The sequence below is a fragment of the Marmota marmota genome, unplaced genomic scaffold, assembly GCF_001458135.2.
Source record: "Marmota marmota marmota unplaced genomic scaffold, marMar, whole genome shotgun sequence".
Classification (NCBI taxonomy): domain Eukaryota; kingdom Metazoa; phylum Chordata; class Mammalia; order Rodentia; family Sciuridae; genus Marmota; species Marmota marmota.
The window spans coordinates 3,908,655-3,936,547 of NW_026000080.1; the positions used below are offsets into that span (position 1 = coordinate 3,908,655).

Below are 27,893 nucleotides of genomic sequence, written 5' to 3' on the forward strand. Positions count from 1 at the left end.
CAGGTGCTCTCCCTTCCACGAGCAGGACAAGGACCAGGCCTCTCAGGACTTCACAATATTTCTTTGGATGGTTTAAATTAAAAAGAAGAAGATCTTATTAATAACAGAGCAATCCACAAAACTTACTCATCAAAACTTACTCATAAATCGTCCAGTGTCAGGATCTCTTTCTAATTTCCAATCTGTATATATCACTTCACCTTCCTAAAAATATTACAGATTTCTGATGAATACAATGACAACTTCAGAGACAAACCCTCAAATTCATGTGTTCAGACTAACTGCAACCAAGACAAATATGAGTCCACAGTTCAATGTCATCAAATGATAATTAGATAATCACTTTATGAGAGGGTATCGAAATCATGACTGTACTTGGTTTTATAAAAAATAAGTTGGTATTTATATACATACAGTGACATAGAGAACATGATGGCTATGGAAATGTGCTATGTACAAAGAATTCTGCTTCTGGGGTTCCAGAATTTTTGCTGATCCATGATCAGTTTCAACTCATTCAGTGATCTGTTCTTAACATGTAACAAAGTACTTAATAACAACTTGTGGACTAAAAGAAAAATTACCTTTCAATTACCTTTTAAAGTTGAGAACAGGAAACATTAAGTTCAACCCAAATAAAATAACAGGGAGTATATATTCTGGTAGTACCTTATGACCATTTTAAGAAGGGAAGGCAGAAGGACCCAGTGTAAAAAAAAAGAAAGAGCCACACGGGAGGGAAGCATACAGTGCCAATGAATGACAGAGGTGGAGAGGCAGTAGCCCCCACTGTCATCTTTTAGATGAGAAAATGGAAACAGAGAAGTTCAATGACTTAGTCAAGGTCACCCAGATGTAGACTCCTAATTCTAATCTCCACCCCTGACACCCCCACCCCCGCTGACTGAGGGTATTTAAAAAGAGGAGTTGAAAGGACTTGGAGGAGGGGATAGATTGGGATGTATAGGCCAGGGAGGGGAGATGAGAACACATTTGATTCATGCAAAGTGAAGGATGAGTTCAGTGATGGTTGCCAGGAGCTGCATAAAGGTGAAAAATGAGGAGTTATTGTTGAGTGGGTGCAGAGTTCCAGTTTGAGATGATGAAAAGTTCCAGAGATGGATGGTGACAGTAAGAGTGGATTTAATACCACTGAATGATACACTTGAAATGGTCATGATGGACAATTTTGTTATGTATATTTTGCCATAATTTGAAACAATTTTTTTAAAAACCTTGCTGTGACACGCAAGTTATAAAACATAACGTCTATTGGTAGTGTCCTACTGCTTACTAAACGGAATTCAAAAGGCCATCTCAGGTATTGGACTCCAGTTCCCCACGCCAGGCATATCTCTCCCTCCTGCACCATTCTGTGCAACCACCTGCTGACAAATCCCAGACTTTTATGACTCCCAAATATTACTCAGGCTATGACTCCTGATTGGAACCAAATTCTCACCCTGAGCCTTTTGGGTTCTTCTCAACTGCTTATGTCCCCTCAACCCTCCTGCTTCCTGTTTTAGCGGTTTCTGGACTGGTGTTGACCTCTGTCACACTGTCAATGTGTCTGCTCCTTAACTAGGCAGAAAGTGCCTTGAGGACAAGGACTGTAGGGCACACTTTATCTCTGGCCAGTGTTGAGCACTGCTCCTGGCAGGTGCCATGCTCCCCAGAGCTCATGACTGGGGACTAATCTTGGAGTTCCAGATTGTGAAGGCAAATTGCATTCTGTTAAGATGGAGCTGTGGCATCATCCCCTGGTGCGTTGGGAAAAAGAGGGTCGTGAGTGAAGGGAGCATCTCTACCTGACTGTAGACAAAGTTCTGAGCCTCACTTCTTCATCTGTAAAATAGGACTAATAATATTGGCCTTTATTCTTGGGATTAAATGAGTCATTCTTTGGAAGATCACCTGGAATAGATCCTGATACATAACAATGTTTGATAAATGTGGGTTTGCTTTAGTTATTATGGTAGGTGCTGAAAATGGCATTCATTATCATTATTATACTCAATGGTTATTTATCTTCTGAATTAATTTTTTAACAGTCTTTCCCACTAGCTTGTGTTAGAGTAAGAAAGTGGTATTTTCTTAGTAAATCTCTAATACTTAGCATGTTTTTTTCCCATACAGTGAAGAATTCAGTGAATATTTGCAGGTTGATCAATAAATTATTAGTAAAAAGTGTCTCTAATTTTATAGAGGTTTTTTTTTTTCAGATTTGTGAATCTATGAGGCAACAAGGTTAAAAATCTCAAATGCAAATAAGCACATGAAAACATGGAAAATATTTTAATACCATAAGTCTTAGTACAGGAAACACATAAAACAGGAATATAATCTCATATTTTGGTATAATTAGGTATTGATTTTAAAAGCAGGGGATTTCTATTTACCTCTGTCCCCACAAAGAACTTTGTGCAGAAGTCTTCTAGTGGCTTCAACTGCTCAGACATCCCACCTTCCAGATTGTAGTACGGGCTAGTTTCTCCTGCCTTCAGTGCTTTGGTCTGGGCTAATATTTTGTCTTTCAGAGGAGCATAGATAGAAGAACACATGTTTGCATGAAAGATCTTTTAAAAATATAGTTTACATTTTCTATTCCTTGCCGTATACATCTGTCCCAGTCTGTTCTGTTCTGTGGCAAATGATGTATATCATAAGTAAATACGCAAGCAGCATAAGAGCATAATTAGTCCAGGGGCTGAAACGCAAACACCATCAGGAAAATGCTTCTTTTAAAAAATATTTGATGTCACCTTGTCTTAAAACAAAGTTCATGGTCTAAAATTAATAAATATCATTTCCTGAATCTTTGGAAAATAAAGACAAGCATGAGTGAAAGAACAAAAGTCACTCGTTATCTTGTCTCTCAGAGATAACCACTATTAAAATATTGGTATTTTCCCCTCTAGTGACTTTTGTGTGTGTGTGTGTGTGTGTGTGTATACACACACACACACACACACACATACGCACACATTTTTTAAAACATTGGACCATTTCTATTTGACCTTTTCATTCTGCTTTTCCATCTTAAAGATATGTCTTAAGTATCTTTTCAGATCATTTATTATTTTTAAAAAAATAAATGTGGTAGTAAATCTCTGGGAAAGATGGTACAAAAAATACATGTTCACAAAACCCTTCTCATTGCACCTCCTCAGTCTGCCCTCTGGTTATGTCTATGGGAAACACCAGCAAATATAAAAACCAGCCAACAAACAGACAAAAACTAAAGTAGGGTAAGAACACTTTAGCTATACTAAAAATTTATGTCGCATTAAAAGATCTTTAGCATAATTCTGGACAAAATTAAAAAATGACATAGTCAACCAACACTTCCTTTGTTCTGGGACCTATATGTTTTGAAAGGTCTCTTTTTTTACTGGGTAAGACATTAAAAGCAAGTAGTGAAATAACCCAAACACAGGGATTTAAAGAAACTGGACACTTAAGTAATTGTTTACAAAGTGCAAATCAATGTTTTAATAAATAACGAGGCACATTCAGTCACATTATTCTCCTTAAAAGAGACTATTTATACACATTTAGGAAAAGCAAAGAGGAATTTCTATTCGTTTAATATATAAAATTAAATCATTAAAATATTTTAGATTCTTCACCCTTGTTTTAATGTCTGCTTTTCTCTTTTTAATTAGTGTACATAAATATATTAGTAGAGCAGTACATGTACATAAGTTATAAATAATTATATGTACATTGGAGATCTGTACTCAAAAATATTTACTGAGAAGGTACAAGATCAAAAGTCTCGGAGGCAGGCTGGGATTGTGGCTCAGTGGTAGAGTGCTCACCTAGCATGCATGAGGCCCTGGGTTCGATTCCTCAGCACCACATAAATGTAAAATACAGATATTGTGTCCACCTAAAACTAAAAAATAAATAATTAAAAAAATTTCGGAGGCTTCTGGTCTAACAAGGGTAATGAAAAACAAGAAGCAAATGAGAAGTAATATTGTAAAAGAGAAGAGAAGCAGGGTGGGCTGGGAGTCATGAATTCTGTACTGGACACATTGACTTTGAGCAGGTGGGTTGGATTCAGACCTGTGAGAGGTCTAGTGGAGAATTCTCAGCCAGAAAGTGGGAGCCGCATGAGTAGACTATGTTACCAACAAGGGTATAGCTGAAGTTAAAGTTTGAGGTACATTCATGATGAGAGCAGCAAGGCAAAATGGAGCCAGGAAATGGAGGAGGAACTGAAGAAGGAGCAGGATAGGAAAATCACCAACACCAAGGAATGAGTGATGAGCTCCAGGAAAATTTATTGTGGTAGTGCCAGAGGATGAGGCCAGAGAAGAATGTTACCATCAATTTCATTTACTCAGACCTGAGTGGGGCATCTTTGAATATTTAATAAATTCAAAGTCATCCTAAGAGGTCATGGATTTTTCATCACGGAGGTTAATAAAACTAGTAGCTCACATTCATCAAATGCTTATTATAAGCCAGGATCTGAGCTGTGTGCTTTATGTGAACCATTTCATTCAATCCTTGCAATAGCTTCCAAAGTGTGAATGTATTAATCCTCTTTCAAGGATAACTAAACTGAGGTTCAAAGAGATTGAGTATTTGCCAAAGGTCTCAAAGATGGTGATTAACATTTATTGTGCTGTTCTTAGAGCTTTGTGTGTATTCACTCATGTTTTCTTCACAATATCCTATGAGATAGTTATCTTTATATTTTACTCCCTTTATCTTCTCACTCTGTTTTCAAGCAGGTTAAAAGAAAAAGACTAAGGCAAAGAGAGGTAAAGTAATATGATCTGGTCAAATAATGAACAGTGACTTTGAGATTTAAACCTAGACCATCAACTTCACAGTCTTAACCATTATACCACATTGTTTAGAAGAATATATGGCAGGCCCTGAAAGCTATTGTAAAAGAAGAATTTCACAATCATTTAGAGCTAAGACTTCCTCATTAAAATCAATGTAGGATTTCTTAAAATCATTACAATTCTTCAAAGGGCATTGTCACGGACTTAAAATGGGAGGCAAAAGGTGAGTGGTCTCTGGCCCCTAGATGGCGACAGAGCACGAGAAACTGACACTGAGACCAATTAGGTCTCAAAGAAAATGGAATATCCAGGACTGGTGATCCACAGTGGAAGGAGGGCCAATATTGGATCAGTAGCAAAATGTGCTGAAGTGTTTATGAGTGTGTTCTAGTTAAAGGGTCCATGTCTGGCTAGAATAGGTAGATAACTGGCAGTTTGTCCAAAGAAGATCCAAAATATCATAATTGATTTCCAATTAAAGTCCTTAAAACTGGCTGTTTGCACAGGAGGCAGAAAATGACCATATAATGACTGACTGCCTTTAAAGATTAAAAGAAAAAAAATGTGAGCAAGATTACTGGGATTAGCAAATGAAATTTACTTCTTTTAGGCACTATAGAATTGCCTGAAACATGAAGAACCAGGCATGCATAAGGGGACCTAAAACCAACTAGAATCTAAGTTGGGAATCCAAAAACATGTATCCATTACTGTTATAAACTGATGTAAAATGCCTTTTCTCTGAGAATCATCTATAAAATCATGTTGTCTGGAAAGAGAACATTCATTTGATGATATATACTCTGGTTTGATGACATATGGGACATGCTGTAAACTTCTTATTTATGTATTTTGATTTTTTATTGATGCATTAGAGCAAGCTTCTTATTTTAAATAGGTCCTTCCTTAATTGGATGTCAATATGTGTCTATTTTAGTCTATCCCACCAGAATATTAGCTCCATAAAAAACAGGGACTTATCTGTTCTACAGTTGTATCCTCAGAGCCTGAGTCTTTGCAGGAATTTTATAAATATTTGTTGAATGAACTCAGACATCAATATGGAGATAATTAAAAATTATTCTTTAAAAATATAAAGGAGCACAATATTTCTATATAATACTTCTGGCCACATCTATTTTTATGCACTTATTGTTGAGTGTTGGCTGTGTCAACAGTAAAATGAAGTTTCTTTTAGAGATAAAAAAGGCCTCTATGTCATGAAATGGTACCATATTTAGGCAGCCTTCAGCAAGAGGTAGCTTAGGAGTCTAATATTTATAAAAATATGATGGAAAGAGAAATTATCCTCACTTAATGAATATTAAAATTTAGATTCATTTGTTTAAAAAATATATTATCATATCTCAGTGCATTTCAAAAAATATACTATAAAGAGACATCTGCTTTAGGTCAAGATGGAGCAACTGGGACTGAACTTAGGCTATCTCACCTAAAAAAAAAATTCACAAAACACAGACAAAGTATACGAAACAATAATATTTAAGGTGCTTGACCTCAGACAACAAAAGGCAGTGATATCTGAAAATTAAGGTTAAAAACAGATGACAGTTTTAAATCTGTCAACAATCACATTAAATATAAATGTTCTAAATATCCCAGTTAATATGCAGACATCAATGATCAGGCTGGACTAAAAAAAAAAGACCCCAAAGAAATTTTCAATACAAAGACACAAATAGGCTAAATTTAAAAGGCTAAAAAAGGTACTTCATGTTTTTTCACTAAAATAAAACTGGAATGACTATAATAATAGTACACAAAGTATATTTTGAAGTCAAAGGTATTACCAATTAATCCAGAAGACATTAATCTTGGGATTTGTGTATCTAATAACAGAGCTTCAAAAATAATTGAAACAAAACTGATAGAACTATGAGAAATCGAAAAATCCACACTTACATTGGAAAGTTTCAGTGTTGAAAATCAGGAAGGATATAGAAGACTTAAATAGTCTCCCTTTATCTGTGGTTTGCTTTCTGTAGTTTCTGTCACCTGTGGTTAACTATGTTCAGAATATATCAAATGAAAATTTCCAGAAATATAAACAATTCCTAAGTTTTAAATTGCATATCATTCTGAGTAACATCATGAAATTTCACACCATCCCACTCCATCCTACCTAGAATGTGAATTTTCCCCTTGCCCAACATATCCACCCTGTATAGGTTACCTGCCCATCAGGTGCTCAGTAGTCATCTTGGTTATCAGACAGACTGTGGTGGTACTGCAGAGCTTGTGTTCAAGTAACCCTTATTTTACTTACTAATGGTTGCAAAGTGCAAGATTAGAGATGCTGGCGATTCAAGTATGCCAAAAAAAAAAAAAAGCCATAAAGTGCTTCTTTTTAGTGAAAATGTGAAAAACACAATAAGATATTTGGAGAGTGAGAGAGAACACATTCATATAACTTTGATTCTAGTATATAGTTCCATATTGAAGCGTTTGATTTTCTGTATTATTTTCACAAGTTAAACTGTTTTAGCAAGTAACTCACCTTAGATATAATCAAATACAGATAAAAACTATTAAATGCCTTTTTAATAGGCAAAAAGCAGTTACCTTGTGTTTTGTAAAGAAGATGGTCTTCAGTCAGGCTTATCTTGGTTGGGCAGAGGTCTAAACTTGTTTCCCCCTTAGACAGCTTTATCTTTTGGGAGAACATAAAGGAAAGCTATGTTCTTTCATATCAAGAAAGAAGTTCTTATCAAGGATAACTTAAGATATCCTTAATTTTGCCTGTCACTTCTGACCTCAGATTGTGGGAAACCCACCAACCTCTCCCTCCCTTCCTGCTTCCTTCCTCCCAGGTGCTTTTTACCATGGAAAACACCTAACCCACATTTCCAAAACCTTGCTGCAAAAGGGAGCTTGTCTGGAGGCACATTTCCAAATCCCAAAGTTTCATGTTTTGTTCTTTTTGAAAATGACTTATTCTACTCCATAAGAATCCTTGTTAGTTTTAACATAAAATGATGACTCAATCTCCTGTTCCCTAAATATTTCAATTAAATGAGACTCCAGGAAGTTGTAGAGGGACCTTTGCATCTACCTGACCTCCACCAGGTTCCATCAGGGACATATGTGACTCTAAGTTTTCTAGAGGTGGCCTTGGGCCCCCCTCAGATCCTGGTGGCCAGAATGGTAAACTGTTTCACTTTAGGTTTTTCCTTCATGGCTCCTTCCCTATTTTTCTATTTCAGAATGTTTGCACATGTTGTACAATCATTCTTTTTTTTTTTATATTTATTTTTTTAGGTGTAGATGGACACAACACGACTTCTTTATTTTTATATGGTGCTAAGGATTCAACCCGGATCCCGCTCGTGCTAGGCGAGCGCTCTACCGCTGAGCCATAATCCCAGCCCTGCTTGTTTTAATTATTCACCACTCAGTAAATTCTACCCCAGAAAATTTCTAATATTTTCTTTCCAATTCTTTCCTGATTACTTCAGGAATATTCTCATCCCTCTATGCTCTCTCATCCACTAGGGGCATATTTAATAATGTAGTTCTTGTGATACTTATAAACTAAAAGAAAAGTATTAAGTTTGGAATTAAAATTAGATATTCTGGGCTGGGGATGTGGCTCAAGCAGTAGCGCGCTGGTCTGGCATGCGTGTGGCCCGGGTTCGATCCTTAGCACCACATACAAACAAAGACGTTGTGTCCGCGGAAAAACAAAAAAATAGATATTAAAAAAATTCTCTCTCTCTCTCTTTAAAAAAAAAAAATTAGATGTTCCAAAGAAAAAGCCCATTCACACTTACCATACACGGCCTTGGCCATATTGTTGTCAAGGTAAATTGCTTTTCTTTATACTTTGTAATTCAAGATGTATACAAATAACTTTCAAGTTCTGTTTGGGCTAAAGTATTGCAACTACATTATTTTTTACTATTGATATGCAAACTATGCAGAATTTTGACAGTATTGGGGAAAATTAGCTTTTCTAGGCTAACTTGGGAAACTACCCATTTTTGAGTAATGGATACACAACTGAATAATTCTTACACAAACCATTTGTAAGCTGTTGTTCATGGTTTGCTTATATATGAAATATCAATCTCAAGTTCACAATGATTTTGAGTTCTGATTTGCTCTAGGCCGGCATCAAAATAATGCTCAATCAAGGAATACATTGTTTGAATGAGTTCATGAATTTTTAAGGTCCTGTGTTAATTTGAGCTGTTTTACTTTTAGAGGCTGTGCATATGTATGTGTTATTTATGCAAAATATATAGTGTACATAAGTAAATAGGATGGCTCTAACCCCATACTACCTCACCTTAGCGAGAGGTTTCCAGGAAAGATCTAGATGCAAAAAAGTAGGTGGTACATCAAAAGGAATTTCAATACTTTCTTCTTTCTTTTTCTCTGTTGGCTGAGGGGTTAAAGGTTTCTGTGGTCTAATATCCCAGAAACATATGGTGCTAAAAGAAAGTTGACAGACATCTTTATTAAATACAATTAAGAGGTTTAGTCTCAGCACCAACATCAGTGCTGATATACACCAGCAATCTGACTGTGGCTGTTCTAAGGTCTCTGAAACTAATTTTTTTAAAAAGAAATAGGACAGGTTTTTATTTCATAGTTTAGGGGATTATACCATATATAAGGTTTCTTAATGACCTCCCTTGTCTAGAGATTAATATTGCCATATGTGAGAACAAAGTTTAGAAACTGATGCAGTCTTTTAAATATGAAATTAAGATACGTCTCATAAGCTAAAAATTCCACCCATTTAAAGTGTATGATTTAATAGATCCATCAGGTCTCCCTTGCTCATAGCTGTGGCTCAGGTCACTTTGTCTCCTGTCAGTTTGTATAAACTTCTGCTGTCTTTAATAGTACAGTTTTTCTAGTATTTAAAGGCTAGATAAATAATAAACTCTACTGTGGGAGACCAACTTTACACATGACTGAGTCATACTCCCTGGCTGGGTGCTGAGGTGCTCAGTCACAGAAATGTGGCAGAGCTTTCCCCACCCTTCTTGGGTTTGAGGGTCAGTGTCTCGTGCATGGGGGTGTCTTGCTACAGCCCCCTGGGTGAAGCTATGCTCATCTGTTCCTTTGTAATTAACCCCTTGCCCTATTTAGGATAGAATCTTCCATGGAAGTGCCTTGTGTGTGTCCCCTTCTCTTACTGTGCCCTTGGGTGTGGCTTACCCAGGTGTCAGTCAACCTGCTGGCAGTGGACATCATGAAGATAGACTCAGCCCCCTGAAACCTGACCCCTTGCCTCATCTGAATAGCTTCCCTCAATAAAAGGGGTCAGCGTGTGCTTTCTCTTTCTCTCTTTCTGCAGACCCTTAAGATCAGAGGAGCCATCACAGTGACCCTAAACAAAAAGGTATTTGTGTCTCTTGTGTGGTTATTTCGTACAGTCCAGTTAGCCCAGTTTATCTGGAGTGACCCCTGAGCCTTTTAGTCGCGGGAACAGAAACCCGGCGCTCTACATATTTCCTACATTGTTACAAATTCTTGATCCTATAAATTAAAGGACAGAATTTTATTTAAATGATTATTCACTACCAAGTTGCTTATAAAAACACTTTTTACAAACGTACAAAGAAAATGGAAAAAGTCTTCTACTTTTTTTAAAAATATTTATTTATTTATTTTTCGGTGGACACAACATCTTTGTTTTGTATGTGGTGCTGAGGATCGAACCCGGGCCGCACGCATGCCAGGCGAGCGCGCTACCACTTGAGCCACATCCCCAGCCCATCTTCTACTTTTTAAAAGCTTTCCCATTGAAACGTTATAATCTCCCTAAGTGTGAGATAAAATTGAATGTAAATATCACACACTGCAAATTTATAAATAAGAAAATGTGAAGAAGCATAATAACTATGGATAACATTATATACACTGTCATCAACCATGAATCCTGGTTAATTCCCTTTTGTTTTTAAAACAACATACCTACTGCTATAAAAGTATTTTTACACACTAGCAGCAATCTATACCAGTCTGCCCTTGAGTTATATTAAGGTTAATTGTTATAATAAAGATGAGTTAAGGAGCACAAGACAATGTTCTTAGGAACAAATAAGAAAAAAAAACAATACATTGGGTGAAAACATTTTAGGTAATGTTTGAAATAAGACATACCAATCTGCTGAACATGTGGCAAGCTGACAGCATATTCCATTTCGATTATCAAAGACAGAGCCCATTCTGTTAATCTATTTTTTAATGCAAAAAAGTCAATTCTGTATATCTAGAAAAGTAATAACTTTTTTCTCATAGTTATTTTTTATGTTTTTAATTTTCCTCTTCTATTTTAATATAAATTTTAATAAAAGATCATAATAACTACCACAAGAGTTTGGAAAATATGTCTTAAAATCAAATATGATTTTGTCACATATTCTTGCCCAGTCACAGAAACATTTTTAACATAGTTTTAATTAGAACACATGTAAATATTTATCCTCAGAATTTTCACTTCACATAACTTGAACATTTACCTAGGCATATGATGGATTATTTTAATAGTTTCATAATGTATAGATGATGTACTATACTTTCATTATTGTTGGAATGTAGGCCCTATTAGTTCTTTTATATTATCAATTGTGGAGCTAAACATAGCAGCTTTTATGAGGTGGTTGAGCAAGTAAAATCAAGAAAAGAGGCTAATATTGGTGACTGGGGTAGGAAGAAAGGAGGGGTTGCTGGGACAAAAAGATGGCTACTTCCAGGCCAGCCTTAGCAATTTAGTGAGCCCCTGTCACAAACAAACAAACAAACAAACAGAGGCTGAGTGTTAACTAAGAGACCAATGGTGTCCAGTGTCTGTAATTACTGGCGTAACTCTGCAAGTACACAGAGGATCTGCAGGAGAGTTGATGACTCCTCCTTGTCCTAGAAGCTCCTAAATCTCAATTAACTAGCTGTCAAGGCAAAAGCCTTTGGAGGCGGCTTGAGAAGATGTCACTCTTGAATTAATAGGGAGACATGATTTCCCCAATTCCCTCCCCTCCTGATAGGGATGAGGAGCAGAACAGTGAAACAAAGGTGGGACTTCCAGCAGCAAATAAGCGGTGAGAGCAAGAGTGGAAGAAGAGGACAGAGGGGGCTCTGGTTAGGCCTGGAGGCAGCACAGGAGCTGGGCAACCACAGACTAGGCTGACACCACTGTGGCCTGAAGGCCTTCAGGTTGTGGAGCTGCGGCCAACTTCCCCTTAAATCTGATAGTCCTTGCGCCAAAATCTCTCTTTGCTGAGGCTCCCTGTTGCATGAAATCAGGGCCCTCAGAGATGTGACTGCTCTGGGGTTTTATGTTTTAAAACTAAAATTTCCTAAAACCATAATATTACAGAAGCTTGGAAAGCAGAAAGCCTTCAAATCAAACAGAAGGCTACTTTATCTTCTTTTCCAATCTTCTTTCATGTGCACACTTTGACATGAGTCTTTAGGGTGTGCATGTAATTTTCTATCTTGAGACACAAGATAAATTGAATCAAATATGATTTGGATCATTTCTTAAGTTGAATTCCCAAAATTGGAATTACTGGTCAAAAAGCTTGAAACTTTGGATGACTTAAGAACTACACTGACTAATTGCATTCTAGAAATTTCATATGTCAGTCAGCAATGGTAATGGACAACATTTTAACCTTTCAAATACTACTTTGTATTAAAGAGATTTCATTCTTTAAATTTTAATTTAAAAATTAAATAGATCCAAAAGAGTATCTTTTCTTTATTAATTTGTTTGATATTAGAAAGGCTGGGTGATTTTCATGTTGACTCACTGTTTTGTTTGGTGTATGTTTTTGCTTACTTATTGAAAATTTTTATAATAACATCACATTTAGTACAAATATTTTCCTCCATTTCATTATTTACTTATTTTTAAATTTATTTTGTGTGACAGGAATTGAACCCAGGACCTCATGCATACTGGCCAATATACTCTACCACTGAACTATACCTCCAACCTTGCCTTTTAATTTAGAAATTTAAATGTGTATGCTTTGAATCTGTCAATTTTTTCCTTTATCATTTCTTTCATCATTAAAAAGCTTAAAAAACTATCCCCATTCCAGAAATCTGACATTATATTTTGTTTTTTTTAAATATAACATGTTATTTCTATTTAAATGTATTGTCATCTGAATTAACTTGTGTGTGTGATGTGAGTTAAAAGGGAGTTATTTTGTGTTATAACTTTCATTATCAAATGTAAAATTTCTCAAAATTATAGAAACTGTGTCTGAATTGTTTATTTTGGTCTATTATGACTTTTTAACAGTAGTTTTGTTTTACATAATCCACTTGAATACCTGGTTGAGCTAGTAACTCTCAAAACGAATTTCTCAGAATGTTCTTTGATATTTACACTTGTTCATTCTTTAAAGTACACAGCAAACCCTGGTGTCCTTGAGGGAAAACATGTGGGGAGCTTGCTTGTTTTCAAATTCATAAAACCACACTTTGTGAGGCTGGAGTCAAGCTCAGACCCTCAGTTGGGGTGGTCAGCCAGGCGTGCTACTATGTGGCTAATCTTCACTAGCAGCCCTTTGACACACTCAACTCTAAAATGCCTTGGCAAAGCCACACCTTACAGTGTGTTACAGATTGTTAGGGTTGCCTGCCCCTAAAGACCTGAGATCATAAATTCTAAGTCCACAAATGCTAAAGGAGTATAATATTTGCACTTAAGTTTTGCATATCAAACCCCCATTTTCTCCACCATCGTACCTGTATCAATATTGATACTAACTACAGTTTTCGGTGGTTAATAAGCTATCCCTAGTTGGAAGATTGACCTTATTCGAATCCCCAAGTTCTGACACTGATCTGGAAATGGTGACCCAGTTTTTGATGTTAGGCTCCTATTTTTCTTTTTCCCCCAACAATTTAAATATAAATGAACTGTTGACTTGAAACACCTACTTTGGATAAAATCTGAAAATTTATAATCCAGCAGGAGAAAAGTATAAAGCCATCAAGACTCACCTCGAATGTGTCAGGCAGCCAGTGTATATCTGTAATTATTTTCTTATGTCCACTTTCTATTGAAGAAACAGCACAGTGTCTGATGAAGTTGGACTCTTTAGGACTTTCCGGTTCAAGGAGAAACATAGGCTGAAGAAATGTTAATGTCACATTTAAGAGAGCTGATGAGTGAACTCAGACTCTACTCATCATTTCAATTAAAATTAATAATTTGAAGATATATCAGTTCAAGGGAAAACATAATGAGTGTTTCTCTATAGTGTATATTTATGTAAGATTCTTGATTTCCCCTTAAGTTTAGTCGTAAGATTTTATTTCTAAACCTAAGTATTATTGGCACACTCCTGAAAGCATCATTGGTCTATCCCAGTCTTGAAGGAGAATTTCCATGTGTGCACAGAATGTGACATTGACCATTCCTTGATAAGAGGCTTGTTGATATTAAGACTGAAGAACTGGGGTTCTGAGGATGGGGATGGGGGTGGGTGGGGGGATGTTCAATATAGTGGCCAAATACTGAGTCAGGAGCAAGAAATATTTTTCCAGTGCTTTTTAACAAAATCCACAGCCTCACAAAATTATAGTGTATTTTGACCAGAAAGGATTTGAAATCCCTTCATTTCATATATGAGAACTAATTCCTGATGAAGTAAGGTGATGTGTCTAAACTCACCCACTGTGAGGCAGAGCCTGGATACCTGGCCCTCTGTCCAGGGCTCTCTCAATGACAGCACATAATATAAATCACTTGGTCCCTTTGTTTTACTTAACAATAACAACAACAACAACCGCCCCCCCCAACATCTGGTGGGATAGATGATGCAACTTGTTTTGTTGCACTTTTAAAGAAGGGTCCACACAAATGCAATTTGGAACACATCTATGAAAAAATGGGAAGGCTTAGGAAATAACATTCTTTTTTTCTTTTCTCTACTGAGTCTTTGTTAAACTCGGCAACTTTTTGATGAATTCCTAAATGAGAAAAAATTTGCAAGTAAAAATTTTTAGAAAACCAACCTTGAGTGTGACCTTTTTGCTTTTGCCACTCGCCTTAATGTTTTCTATGTGATCTGCAAATGTGGTGATGTCCCACAAGACAATCTAAAACAGAAATAAATGGTTTCTTTAAACACTTTCAGGAAACAGCTAATTGGATCTTAAAGATTTCTTTAGAAAACTATTGATATGCAGCCTGATAAATCAGTCTTCTTAGGTGATAATCAAATTTAGTCTATGTCTTCATAAGCAATTTTTAAAATGAATATTAAAAAAGAATGTTTTCTCCTTTCTAAAAGTTCTTCAGCCATTGGATTTTTCTGCTTGTGATAATAAATGCCAATATTTTAAAAAGATCTAGATGAGTATCATGCACTTTGCTTTGCTTTGGGAGGAATTCTTCTCCTGTACTTGTGAATGTACAACTGCTATAGACCCAGGGGAAAAGATAATTTTTCAAAATTCTCCAGAATCAAGTTCTGAATTAAGTACAAGGCTGGTAATTGATGATTTCTATTTTTTGGGGGGAGGGATGGGGGGACTACAGGGGCACATTACTACTATGCTACATCCTCAACCATTTCTATTTTTTTTTTTTTTGAGAGAGAGTCTTGCTAACCGCCTGGAGTCATGGGGACTATAGGTGTGTGCTTCTATGTCCAGCTTGTTGATTTTTATTTAATTGAATATTATAGCCAACTTCAATTTTGTATATACATGGTCATTTTCTTGAAAAACCAGACTAAAATAGAACTGTTATACAATATTAAATTAGTTTCAATGACTAAAAGTTTCAATCTTTTTTTTTGTGTATATATATATATATATATATATATANTTCAGAAGAGGTCTTTTTTTTTTTTTTCATGAAGTGGTAATGCTTGTAGCTATTTTTCTTCCATGGATTCCTATAGAATATGTGGCTCTATCCCAGCAACTCCAATAGAGTTGACTCAATTTTTGTCAATCATTGTAACTGGGTTACCCTGTGAACATCTCATATGCTGTTACCATGTCTCACACATCTTCATCCCCTGGTTCCTGGCAGGGTGACTGGCACACAGCTGACAATGCTTTCTTCTGTTGAACTTAATTTTTAAGTTAGTTCAAAAAACTACGGAATCAAAATTTATAGAATGTTATCTACATTAATAAGTGACTAAAATATTCCATAAATACCTGTCCATTTATACAGCCTCCAGCAATGATGTTAGGGTCACTCGGACAGAAGTTGAAGCAGATGATATCATCGGGGCTCTCCAGCATTAGCTAAAGCAAATCCCACAAATGGAAGAAAGAGCAAGAAAACCTATTAAGATCATAGCTAGTAAATAACATTAAGGTGGTTTGAGGTCTAATTTTATAGCTGTCTATAAGCAACGTGCATTAGAGTTCATTCTCAGAAATCTATCTCTGATTGGAAGGTGCTTTTGTTGAATATTATCATGTACATTGGCCATACCTATGATAGTGGGGATATTTTCAAGGGCACCTAGGTCTTCCCCCTTACCTACTTCTAATGTGCCCCCTATATAATGGTTGGCACATGTTAGAATTTTTCTAAACCAAAGGACTTTTTAAGGAAAGCCTTATAGTAACAACATATTATTATATTTAAGAATAGTACAAAAACTTAATCTAACATTAAAAAAAAAAAGCACCTTCCACTAAACAGAACTCTTATTGAGCAGATACTGGAAACTAGAACCATATGAAACAAACCCAGACTTCAGTCTCATTTTATGCAGATTGCTATGTGTTTTAGTTTGGTTTGAGTGAGGTGTGTGTGTGTGTGTGTTGGTTGGTTTAGCTTTAGTTAGGCTATTTAAAATTGGGAAATTTTCACACAAAATCTTAAATTACTGATTCTCTTGACAAAGGGACGCCCTGGCAACAAGAGAGCTGAAGAGTACTGATCCAAGGTAGAGAGGTCCTGTACTTGGGGACACAGTCCTACTCCTTCCTCCCTCTTGCTCTCCCACACAACCATCTTTTCTCATTTCCGCCACCTACTGGTGTTTCTTGGAATTGAGGAGATTCATGTGAAATAACTGAAAATGAAATACAATTGAAAATCAATTTGTATTTGAAAATCAATATTAAATAAACCCAGAAGAGTTTGTTTAAAAATAAGTTTTAAAATTCCTCTTTAACCATTTTTTTAAAAAATATATTGCTTTGTTCAGCACACTGTTTCAATAAACTCACCATAAACTTTAATTTTGCTCAAATTGGATGACAGGCTAGGCATTGAAGAAATCCCAATTTCATAAGGCTTTACAACATTAATTAAGTGGTAAGAAAGTACTTTTCACTTAGAAAAACTGCTAAAGATATATGACAAATTAGTACCTGAAATTTCCCGGTTATGTGGGTAACTTGTAAATTACCTGAGGATGTATGGGATCAGAAAAACTCCAGAATAAAATCAAGGATGGTTGCAGCAATAATTTACCAGAAAGCTGGACTCTCTCTTCAAAGGAGAGACGCTCGGCCATTGACACAGCGATTAGCCCTGAGTGAAATGTAAGGAGACATTAGCATTGGCAGCAATAGGAGGTGGAGAAGAGCTTCCATCTTGTGCTCTTCTGTGTAGCAACTACTCATTGACATTTTGATGAAATTCAAGTAGAAATCTTCCACAGGAGAGCGAGAGTCTTCTTAGAGCTCTGTTGTTGAACACAGTAGCCACTCGCCACATGCCACTTGTTAACTACTTCAAATGGAGATGTGCTGTGAGAATAAAATAAGCACTAAACTTTAAAGATTTGGTAATAAAAGAAAATGTTGCCAGGCATGATGTTGCACACCTGTAATCTCAGTGACTCAGGAGGCTGAGGCAGGAGGATTGCAAGTTCAAAGCCAGTCTCAGCAACTTACTGAGGCCCTAAGTAACTTAGTGAGACCCTGTCTTAGTAAATGAATGAATAAATGAATGAATGAATGAATGAATGAGTGAATGAACAAATAAATAAATAAAGGGCTGGGGGTATGGCTCATTGGTTAAACTACCCTGGGTTCAATCCCTGAAAAAAACAAAATGTTTCCTTTTGTATGTGTGTGAAAAAGGGCTGGTGGGGAGTTTGGGGAGAGAGTGAGCAGGGACTTCATGTTTCTGCCTTCACATGTTCCTCTGCTTCTCAGCTGCCAAGCTCCTTAAAGAAGGTAAGTGTTCTGTCTTGCCCAGCAATCCTGGAGGCAGAGTGTCAGGAGGAATGAGTCCAGTTGGGGAGTCCCCTTGCACTGCACAATTGAGTGACCTGAACAAGTCACTTCCCAGAGTTGAGATTTGGTCCTCTTGTTGTAAAATAGAGGCAGTAATATGTGCATGTCCCATGGGATTGCTGGGAAGACCTGTGGAAGCAAAGGTGTTTGGCAGGTACCTGGCACTCAGCAAATGGAATTGGTTTTGAAATTGATCTAGTTTGATCTAATTTTACATAAATTTAAAATTGATCTAATTTTACATAAAATAGCAAGACTGTTTGATATCAGCACAAAAGGGAATCCATCATTTCCCTCTCACCATAGATAGTTGGGTGCCAGGAGATGTAGCTAATCATTTTATCCGTGCCACTATGAAGGTCAGTAAAGGACTGGTACTCTTTCAGGTGGGTGTCAGTTTTATCTCCAAAGGCACCTTCTTCTTCTGCCAGGCACTTCCAGTCTTCAATGAATGTGTTCATGATTTCATTTTGCTGCAGGGCTATTTCAACACTATTTTATTCAAGAAAGCAATGAAGATGTTGGATTTTAGTGTTCAAAGATAAGGCTATTTTAACAGGTTTTTCTTCATTCATATTGAACAAAACTAATAATTCTCAATTATATTTGGTCATAAGGATTAGCCCCACATGAAATAAATAACTTAAGAGAAAAAAAAAAAACTTCATTGGAATTTGTTACTTAGAACTTCTTTCATGAACTTGCTATTCAGCAGCAGGAAGGGCCATTAGCTGACAGCCTCTGGTAACTGCAGGTCTGTGGGTTCCGAGGCAAGTCTGCACTCTGTGCAGGTCAGTGATTGAGCAGGATGCCAGGGCCTGACCAGTTCTGCTCTGAAGGCTGTGCTGGATTGGCTGAGAGTTTGTCTGAAGCTCTACCTGAACACTTCTCCCTTTATATTTCACAGTTTATACTCAGGAAACCTCTACTGCTAATTTGGCCTCAGTTGCTTCCTGGAAAGCCCAAAGTGACACAAAAGGAAATTTCTAAGGCATTTTCAGTATTAAATGATCACTTATACTAAATGAGGACAGCTCAAATATGTGTGTGGACATGCATGTAATGTATATGTGTGTATTACATAGATACAAATACATATGTATGTATACATTCAAAACAACAAATAACTGATTCTCAACAGGGGGAGATTTGGAGTTTAGCAGTGTGTGTGTATGTGGAGTTTAGAAGTTTGTGTGTATGACAACTAAGACTGGTGGTTTTAGTTGTCACAATGCCACAATGCCTGGGAGGTGTTACTATATTCAATTCTATTACCCACCCCCTTACAATATATAAGATAGTTCCTAAAATGAAGAATTATGCTACTAAAAATGATAATATTGCTCCTTTAAGGAATAATCCGAGTGCCTGTAAAATCTCTTAGCAGGCTAGGGATTCTGGTTTCACAGGCTCCTGTCTTTAAATAGTTACTATGTTTATTATTCCTTTATATAATTAAGTTTGAAAATAGCTCACTAGGCTTCTTGGAGCTTTCTTACAATTAGAATGCTGCTTCAATGATTGAAAGTCCAAATATCTTGTGTGTATATGTTTACATAGGTGTGGTAAGCTGAATCATTTCCAATGATGAATTTCTTAAAATAAGAAGAAACCCTGCATTTAGACAATTAAATGTAAACACTAAATTTCCTAATGGACATTCCTAAAATGTAAATAAGGGTCCCATTTGATATCTCTGTCACTGATCCTTAACACTACTGGTCACTGCTTAATTGAATTCTCTCTTGGTTAAATTCCTTGTAGTTCATCTTTTCGAACAGAAGCATTTTTAAGTCCCTGTGCTTCAAGTGTGGATCATGGGCCAGCAGCAGCTGAGGGCCGGCAGCTTGCTAGCAGCATGGTCACAGGCCTCTGTCGCCTTCTACCACCTGTATCTGCAGAGTCATCGCCTGAATTTTAACAAGGTCCCCAGGTGGTTCACTCGCACATTAAGCTTTGGACAACCCTGCAGTAGAGTATGTTCATACCCTGGGACTTCAAAGTATACACTGTTTCAAGAAGAAAAGTTAGTTAGCCTTTTTCAAAAGGGTATTTCTGTTTCAGCCTGAAGGAGAAAGGCAGTCTCAAGAGACAGGGCTTGTGTTCTATTCTCATGGCCCCAGTGGGGAAGTCAAGGGAGAAGTGAAGACAGCACTTTCTTCTGGTTTCCAGTCGCTCCATCTCCAGGAACCTTGTGGTTCCTGAGAGGAATGAACTACAGCTGGCAAAACTGTTGTCCCAGGTAAAGCCCATGAGGATCACTGTTTTTTGTAACCCCATGTTGGCTGCTCTGTGAATCCCTTTGAAGTTTCTTTCCTATCATTTCTTTCTTTTGCAAATAATGCTTCTCTTAGGTTTGTTTGTTTTGAATGAAAGAAAGAACTCTTTTCTAAATGGACATTCTTCCAGAACAAAATCAGGTATATATTACTTTAAAAATCTTAAGTAAATTCTAAACTGGTTTAAAGTTGGAAGTACAGCAGTAGTATAAACATGGGTTTCTTATTTATTTTGGCCACTGCTATTGTAATTCCTGTGCTAATTTTCCTTTTTAATAATTCTTGCTTCTGCTTTGTACATCTCAGGGAACAAATTAAAAAGCAGTTCATCATTCCTTTCTTTATAAGCATGGCAATTGAAAGGAAAGTATAAAAGCCCAAGTCTAAAAATAACAACCAGATTATCTTTAGAATAATTAGGGATTGATGCGTGGTCCTTTTATTTTTAATCTTCTTATCAAGAAAAACATTAATGACTACTTAGTGTTGCAATGAGGTGCTATGTGTTTTGCTATGTTTTGATTCTTGTAACCTAAGTAAATCCATATTTTAGTTATGATCAGTGTGACTATGCTCTGGCAGCATTAGGTCTATTTTGAGTCTTTTCTTGTAACACAAACTTTAACTGAGCTGAGTTGCTGGCTGACGACACATTGACAACTGAGTATTGATATACAAACCCGATAGTTGGTATCTCAAGACTTTTCCTTCCAAAGTTACCACCTGGAAACTTTACATGTCTTCAGAGTCCATAAATAACAGTACCTTAAGACTGCCATTTGAGACTCATCTCGCTGTGACTGCACTCTGAACATTCACTCTGAACATTCATTGGATGACAGAGGTGAGCAGTCCTTTGTTTCATTGTTGGACAACTTGGCTTTTCAGACAGGGGACTGGTCTCCCAATCCATTAGGACATTTTTATCCATGGATGCACAGTGTTTAGTTTGTAACTAACATTTTGTGTCAGAGTAAAATTTTTTTTTACCCATTTTTGCCTAAATGTTCACATATTCCTTTTGTTTATTTTGCTCTTGTGTGCATTACAATGGACTGATTAATTTGGGAGCTATCTTGACTTGTTATTTGATTAGGAGGACAAAAAAAAAAAGGAACCTATTTTATTGCAAGAATTACAATGCTTGAGGTTAAAATTGTCATCAGGTATTGGAAAACCTGACCACCCTTCTTGGTCCAGTGCAACAAGTGACAAGAAACCTTACATTTTCTTCTTTCTTTCTCATTGCATCATGCTTGATGTGAGTGATTGGCAAAGAGTGAATGTACTCTGAATCATTAAATGAATTTTTTCATCAGATTCTTTCTAGACATCGGTAACAATTTTTGAGAGTTGCTGGAGTTTTCAGGACATTTTAGTTCAGTCTGAAAGAATTAATGAATGTTTTCTTAAAAATAAAAAGCTTATCTTGGGCTATGTATAAATTTAACTATCACATTTTTTTAATTTCGGAAAGAAATAGAAACCAACCAATTCAGTACAACTGCTAGACTGGTCCACTATTGATCATTTCAAACTCTGATGATAGTTCCATGAGATTTAGTGAAGCTCATTCTCTAGTTTAGAAGCCTCAGCACTCTGCTCTGAGTCCTAGCACAAGCATAGGGGTTGTTTTGAAAACATCTCTCTTTCAGAACCTGGGTGGGCAGCAACAAAGAAATTTGTGACAACAGTGACATGTCCAAAAAGCATATCTGAATTGAAGATAGTTTTTGCAAATTCTTTCATCATAATAATGATCATCCCTAACACCCACAGCATCTTCAACCTAATTGTCCTATAAAAGGCAATGAAACTGAGAAGGGAATTGCGGGGTGGAGAAAAGAAACCATAGTATATACAAATATACTTTGACTAAGGTCGAGCATCCTTAGTTCAAAAATTTGAAACCTGAAATTGTTGAAAATCTGAAACAGTTTGAACAAGGACAAGATACCACAAGTGGAAAATTCCATACCATGAAACTTTGTGTAAAATTACCTTCAGGCTATGTGTGTAAGGTATATGTGAAACAAATTAATTTAATGTTTAGGTGTGGGTTCCTCCCAAGCTATCTCATTATTATTATTATTCCCAAATCCAGAAAAACCTGAAATTGGAAACACTTCTGGTCCCAAGCATTTTGGATGTGGGATACTCAGCCTGCAGTTGTTAATTTGTAATTAGGAAAACATCCTCACACATTCAGTTGCTCAGTGTGTTTGATGTGGTCCCAGCATAGGATATTGCTTAGCAACAGAAGGGCAAGAAATACTGATAATCTGTAGAATGTGTCATGATCTCATGCACATCTGATGTTTTGTACTTTCTATCTACATACCATATAGAATTATTTATTAGAAGCATTATAAATAAACTTGCACATTTTATGTTTTATTTCTAAATTTTAATATAAAGTTTTTTACCTTGTGGATACCTTCTTAAGAAAATCAATCAAAGTCTTTGATTGTCCAAGTTTCTCTCTTTCCTCTTCTGAGAATTCTCTAGCATAATATTGTGTAGTAGCATTTTTGGGGTATGTCCTAATATATTCAAAGAAAATAGAATACAAAAAATTATATAAAAGAAAAGCAAATATAGATCATGATAGGTAAAAAGTTTATCTCTGTAGCTGGGTGCAGAGGTGCATACCTGTAACCCCAGAGACTTAGGAGGCTGAGACAGGAGGATCGCAAATTCAAGGCCAGCCTCAGCAACTTAGTGAGATCCTGTCTCAAAAATGAAAACTAAAAAGAACTGGGGATGTAGCCCAGTGGTAAAGTACTCTGGGTTAAATTCCCAGTACAAAAAAAAAATTCTAAATTTCGATTTTTTTTTTGTCTTAGCAATTGATATTAACTACCATTCAAAATCTAAATGTATTTCTCTCTGACATAATTAAAAGGCTTATTTTGTAAAATTTTAACTTAGAAATCATTTTTAATTTATAGAAAAGTTATAAGGAGGATATAAAGAATTCTCATACACCTTTTGCCCAGATTCATCGATTATTAACATTTGCCAGATTTACATTATCGTTGGCTCTCTCTTCATGTCATTAATGTTTCTTGACTACTGCAATATACCCTCATGCTCAGGGAATATTTGGCAATGTCTGGAAACAGTTTTGGTTGTCAACGCTGGGAAGCGTTGCTGGCGTCTAGTGGGTAGACCCCAGTGATGCTGTTACACAGCCTACATAGCACAGGTAAGTTCCCCCACAACAGAGGATCATTCAGCCCAGCATGTCAGTTGTGTTGAGGTGAGAAACTCTGCTCTAAGTATGCAAAACTAGGAAGAAGTTATAGTTAGGCAGTGATGGCAGCATGATCTCTGAAAGGAATCTGCTTCCTCCAGTCTGCTCTCCAGGTCACCTCCCCCGTGAAAATGTCACATAGCCTTTTACTTCTGGGCTTCATTGATAGCCCCCACTAACTAGACTGGGTGATGTTGGTCCTAGCATGTGGTGCTGAGAAACAGATGAAGCACAATGATCAGGAGTGTGGGCTCTTAGGACAGGCTGCCTGACTTTGAACCTCATTCTCTCACTCACTCTTGAATTTAGATCTCCTGACCCTCTCATCTATTTACACCCTCTATAGCCGTCACTATTACTCACAGCCAACATTCCTTGAAAGCATGCCACATCCAAAGTCTTGTGGTTGGGGTCCCTGTTGTTAGAGGTTTACTGTCCCTTCTGAGTCCACCTACTGAGTCTAACCTGGCTGGCTTGGACTTGTCTTCACCGGGATAGGGACCCAGAGGAAAGCTGGCTGGCTTAGCTGGACATTTGTCTCAAAATCCAGGGCCCTTTGGTACTTACGTATCACCTCTCTCCTTTGTGTCTCACTCTCACTTCTTGGGAGTTTATGGATCTCTACTATCATCATTCCCTGCAGGGACTTTACTACCAATCCTTGTCTTTCTGTTTGTTTTCTCTGGTTCAAGCCTGTCAATTCATCTGCCTCCTTGGTTTCTGATTCATTTCTTGGCCCAGCATTTGGTGTTTATGTTTCTGTGCCCTGACTTTAACATTGCACTCTCAAAGTTTCTGATTTTTGGCTTAAATATATCTGAAAAGCATTTGTGTGTTGCGTTCCATGTTTTAGACCCTGATTCTTCTGGTCTTGAACTCTTTTACTGTATTTCCTGGCTTTTCCCTTAACACTCAATATAAATGCGTGATCAAGCTGAAAGATTTCACTAACTCCATCCTTCCTCTTTCCTTCTTCTATTCCTTTTTTTCCTCCCATTTAGTAAGTGCATGTCAGAAACTATTGTAGGAGTTAGAGACACGGGGTAGGGAGAAAAAGAGAGACAAAGTTTTTGTCTTGTGGAGCTTAAATTCTAAATGGGGAGGGGAAAAGAGACAATGAAAAATATATATTAAGCAATGCCAGCACCATGAAGAAAAACAGAGTAAGGAGTTAGATAGTCATCGAAGTGATGGCCTTTATGTAGGAGTGTCAGGGAATGCCTCATTTGAGCAGAGGAGGAGGGAAGGAGACATAAAAGATACCTGGCAGGGAAGAGCATTCTAGGTAAAGGAACTGCATACATATACCAAGCCTGAGGGTGTTTGGAGAATCCAAGTAACAAGAAAGACAGTGTGGCTGGAATGGATGAGAAAGGGGAATTATGAGAAAGGAGAGGGGGAAGGGAAAAGGGATTCTTGATCATGTGAAGCCTTATAGGTTCCTTTAGGATGGAAACCACTGGAGGGCTTTAATCAGTGACATGATCTAACTTACTTTTTTTTTTTTTTTTAAGAATTTAACATTTATTTATTTATTTATTTATCTTTTTATTTTTGTGGTGGTGCTGAGTATTGAACCCAGTGCCTCACCCATACTAGGCAAGCACTCTAGCACTGAGTTACAACCCCAGTCTCCCAATATACATTTTAACAGGATTTATCTGGCTTTTCTATAGAGAACAGAATGTAGGAGGAAGAGGATAGATAGCAGAAGCCCAGTCAGGAGGAATTGCAATTATCCAAACAAGAAGTGGTGATGGCTTTGTCCCAAGTTGATAGCAGTGGATATATTTAGAAAATAGATCCAAGAAAATCCAAGGCTTTTGGTCTGAGTAATTAGGGGTATATAATTGTCATTTATTGAGAGGAGAAAGATTCAGGATGTTTTAGGTTTGGGGATATAAAATCAAAAATTTTGTTTTGGGGCATTTAAATTTGAGATACCATTAGACAATTCAATTAGGCAGATGAGTAAATGAGTGTAGGATTCGGGGGAGATTTGGGAGTCATCAGCAAAGAGATGGTATGAAACACCACAGGACAGAAGGAAATCATCCCAGGATTAAGTCTAGTTAGAAAGGAGATAGCCTTGGTGCCCTGAAATGTTTAGACAGTTTCTAAAGGAAGAGGAAGATCCAATAAAAGAGACTTAAGAGCTGCCAGTGAGTTAGGAGGGGATAATAAGAGTTTTCAATAAGTCCAACAGAAAATGTGTTTCAAGAGGGATCAACAGTCAATCCTGTTAAAAACTGCTGAGTGGACTAAGGTCTGAAAATGGATCACTGGATCAAACTGTCAGAGATCTTGTTAAAGACTGCTTAGAGTGGGCCTTAGACAGAAAGCCAGAAGAGAAAGTGGAACTACAAAATATGGAAAACTGCTGTGAAGAGTTTTATTTGCAAAGAAAAGCAGAGGCATTAGGTAATAGCTGCAGGGGGCAAGCTATTTGTTTGCTTTAATGATGAGTTCATAGTATTTTGTATGTACACATGTCTCCTTTCCACTTCTTCCACTCTGTTGACAGCCACCACGTGAATTTAAACATGGTCACATTTTTCCTGGTTTAATTACAACAGGCTCCTAGTTGGTCAGTCTCTTCAATTCCAGCCTTTCTCTTCTCTGCCCTCCAATCCACAGTATCTGGATATCTATAGCCTTACCATCCTGTCTCTGCTTCAGAACTTGCCAAACTTTCCTACTGTCCTTCATTCTTTGTCTGCCTCACCATGGAGGAAAACAGAACCTTTGATGCCATCCCAAGAACTCTGAATTAATGTATTTTTGTAAGTAATAATGAACCAAATAAGAAATCTAGCCAATGAAATAAGACTTGAGGTGTAAAAATGATCACTTAGGTGGTATAATGGAGCAGTTAGGAAGAAACAGTAATATTCCAGGTGAGGAATGACCAGCATTGCAATTATTAACATCACTCATTTTCCCATCTCATATTTTTTATAGTCTTACATAGTTGTATCTCACTTTCTTAAGATTTTTAACGGCATTATTGAGCATAATTAGATCTTGAATTGAATGACTCTATGTGATCTATAGGATCATTGTCAATCCATTTCTATTACTTATAAAGAGCTCTCAAACTATCATGGAAGTTGCTAAATTTTATGGCAATTGTCTATAAAAATACATAAGCCTATTCTATACCTACCATTTTGTCTGAGTGCTTATGTCCTTGACAAAGGGGATTACTTGCATGCCAATATCTTTCTCGAGTTTTTTAAGGGTGAAGTTTTTATCTGGGTAGGCTGTACAGTCAATGTAGGCATCTTTTGTACTGGAAGCATTCTGGTCACTGAATGTAACTGGCGCACCAAATTGATTTCGTTTTCGAGAAATCATATATATAATCTGCAACACATGCAAGCAACAAAGGTAACATAATGAAGTCCTAGGAGAAAAAAAATGGATGTATAGTAGACAGTGTTGGCATTGTTCCCAGTTCCTCTCAGCTCCCTTTGTACAATTTCCATGTGCCTGTTCAGTTTTCCATTCCCCCTGGCTACACCCACTTTGGAGGACCCTCTAGCACCACTGAGAACACAGGAACAGAAAGTGACCGACAGATTGCGTCTTGACCAATAAGGGACTGGTAGGAGGTATATGGAAGCCCAGTTTCTCGGCTTCTGTTTGGGACAACTCTGAGGTAGAGTTTAGATTGCAGGCCCCTCTACAGGTTCAGGATGAGGCCTGGGGGACTTTTGCCTGAGATTGCTCCCTTGCAGGACTTCCTCCATGTCTCTGTCCTGCTGCTTTTCATCTTATCTTATGGGGCACATTCATAATAGTCACTCATACACAAATCCTCCTCTCAGGAGATGCTCTGGGAAGGAATGCCATCATATTCATTCCCCAGGGCTGCGATAAGGAAGTATCACAAACAAGGTGGCTGAAAACACAGGTTTTGTTTTCTCAAGTTGTGGAAGGTGGAAGTCGCAAATCAGGGTGTTGGGAGGGTTGGTTCTTTCTGAGGGTTGATGGGAGAATCTGACCTGACTTCTGGTGTTGGCCACAATCCTTGGTGTTCCTTGGATAGTAGTTAAGATGGTTCTACTCTCTACCACCTTTTCCACGGGGTATTCTTCTTGTTCTACATATTCTACATGTAGCCATCTTCTTATAAGGATACCAATCAAATTTGGATTAGGGATTATCCTACTCCAATGTGACCTCAACTAATTATATCTGCAATGACCCTTTTCCAAAATAGGGTCAAATTCTGAGATAACTGGGATTACAACTCCAAAGTATCTCTTTTGGGGGGTGGGGCAGATTCAACCCATTCACACCTAAGGAAATGGCCATTTGTCTATAAGATATTAA

At 37.1% G+C, this 27,893-nt stretch overlaps 1 protein-coding gene across 6 annotated transcripts in view; it reads right to left on the reverse strand.

Moving 5' to 3' along the window:
- Dnai3 (dynein axonemal intermediate chain 3) overlaps nt 1-27,893 on the reverse strand; it is a 57,848-nt gene that overhangs the window by 12,279 nt on the left and 17,676 nt on the right. For all 6 annotated transcript variants that reach the window (XM_048814991.1, XM_048814990.1, XM_048814993.1 and 3 more), the window contains exons 7-18: nt 26,722-26,921; nt 22,726-22,842; nt 18,322-18,512; nt 17,186-17,310; nt 15,975-16,064; nt 14,817-14,900; nt 13,800-13,928; nt 10,944-11,017; nt 9,115-9,259; nt 7,389-7,476; nt 2,400-2,530; nt 141-204 (exon numbers count right to left, since the gene is read on the reverse strand). In XM_048814991.1, coding sequence (XP_048670948.1) covers nt 141-204; nt 2,400-2,530; nt 7,389-7,476; nt 9,115-9,259; nt 10,944-11,017; nt 13,800-13,928; nt 14,817-14,900; nt 15,975-16,064; nt 17,186-17,310; nt 18,322-18,512; nt 22,726-22,842; nt 26,722-26,921 — 1,438 coding nt within the window. The remainder of the gene's footprint in view (nt 1-140; nt 205-2,399; nt 2,531-7,388; nt 7,477-9,114; nt 9,260-10,943; nt 11,018-13,799; nt 13,929-14,816; nt 14,901-15,974; nt 16,065-17,185; nt 17,311-18,321; nt 18,513-22,725; nt 22,843-26,721; nt 26,922-27,893) is intronic.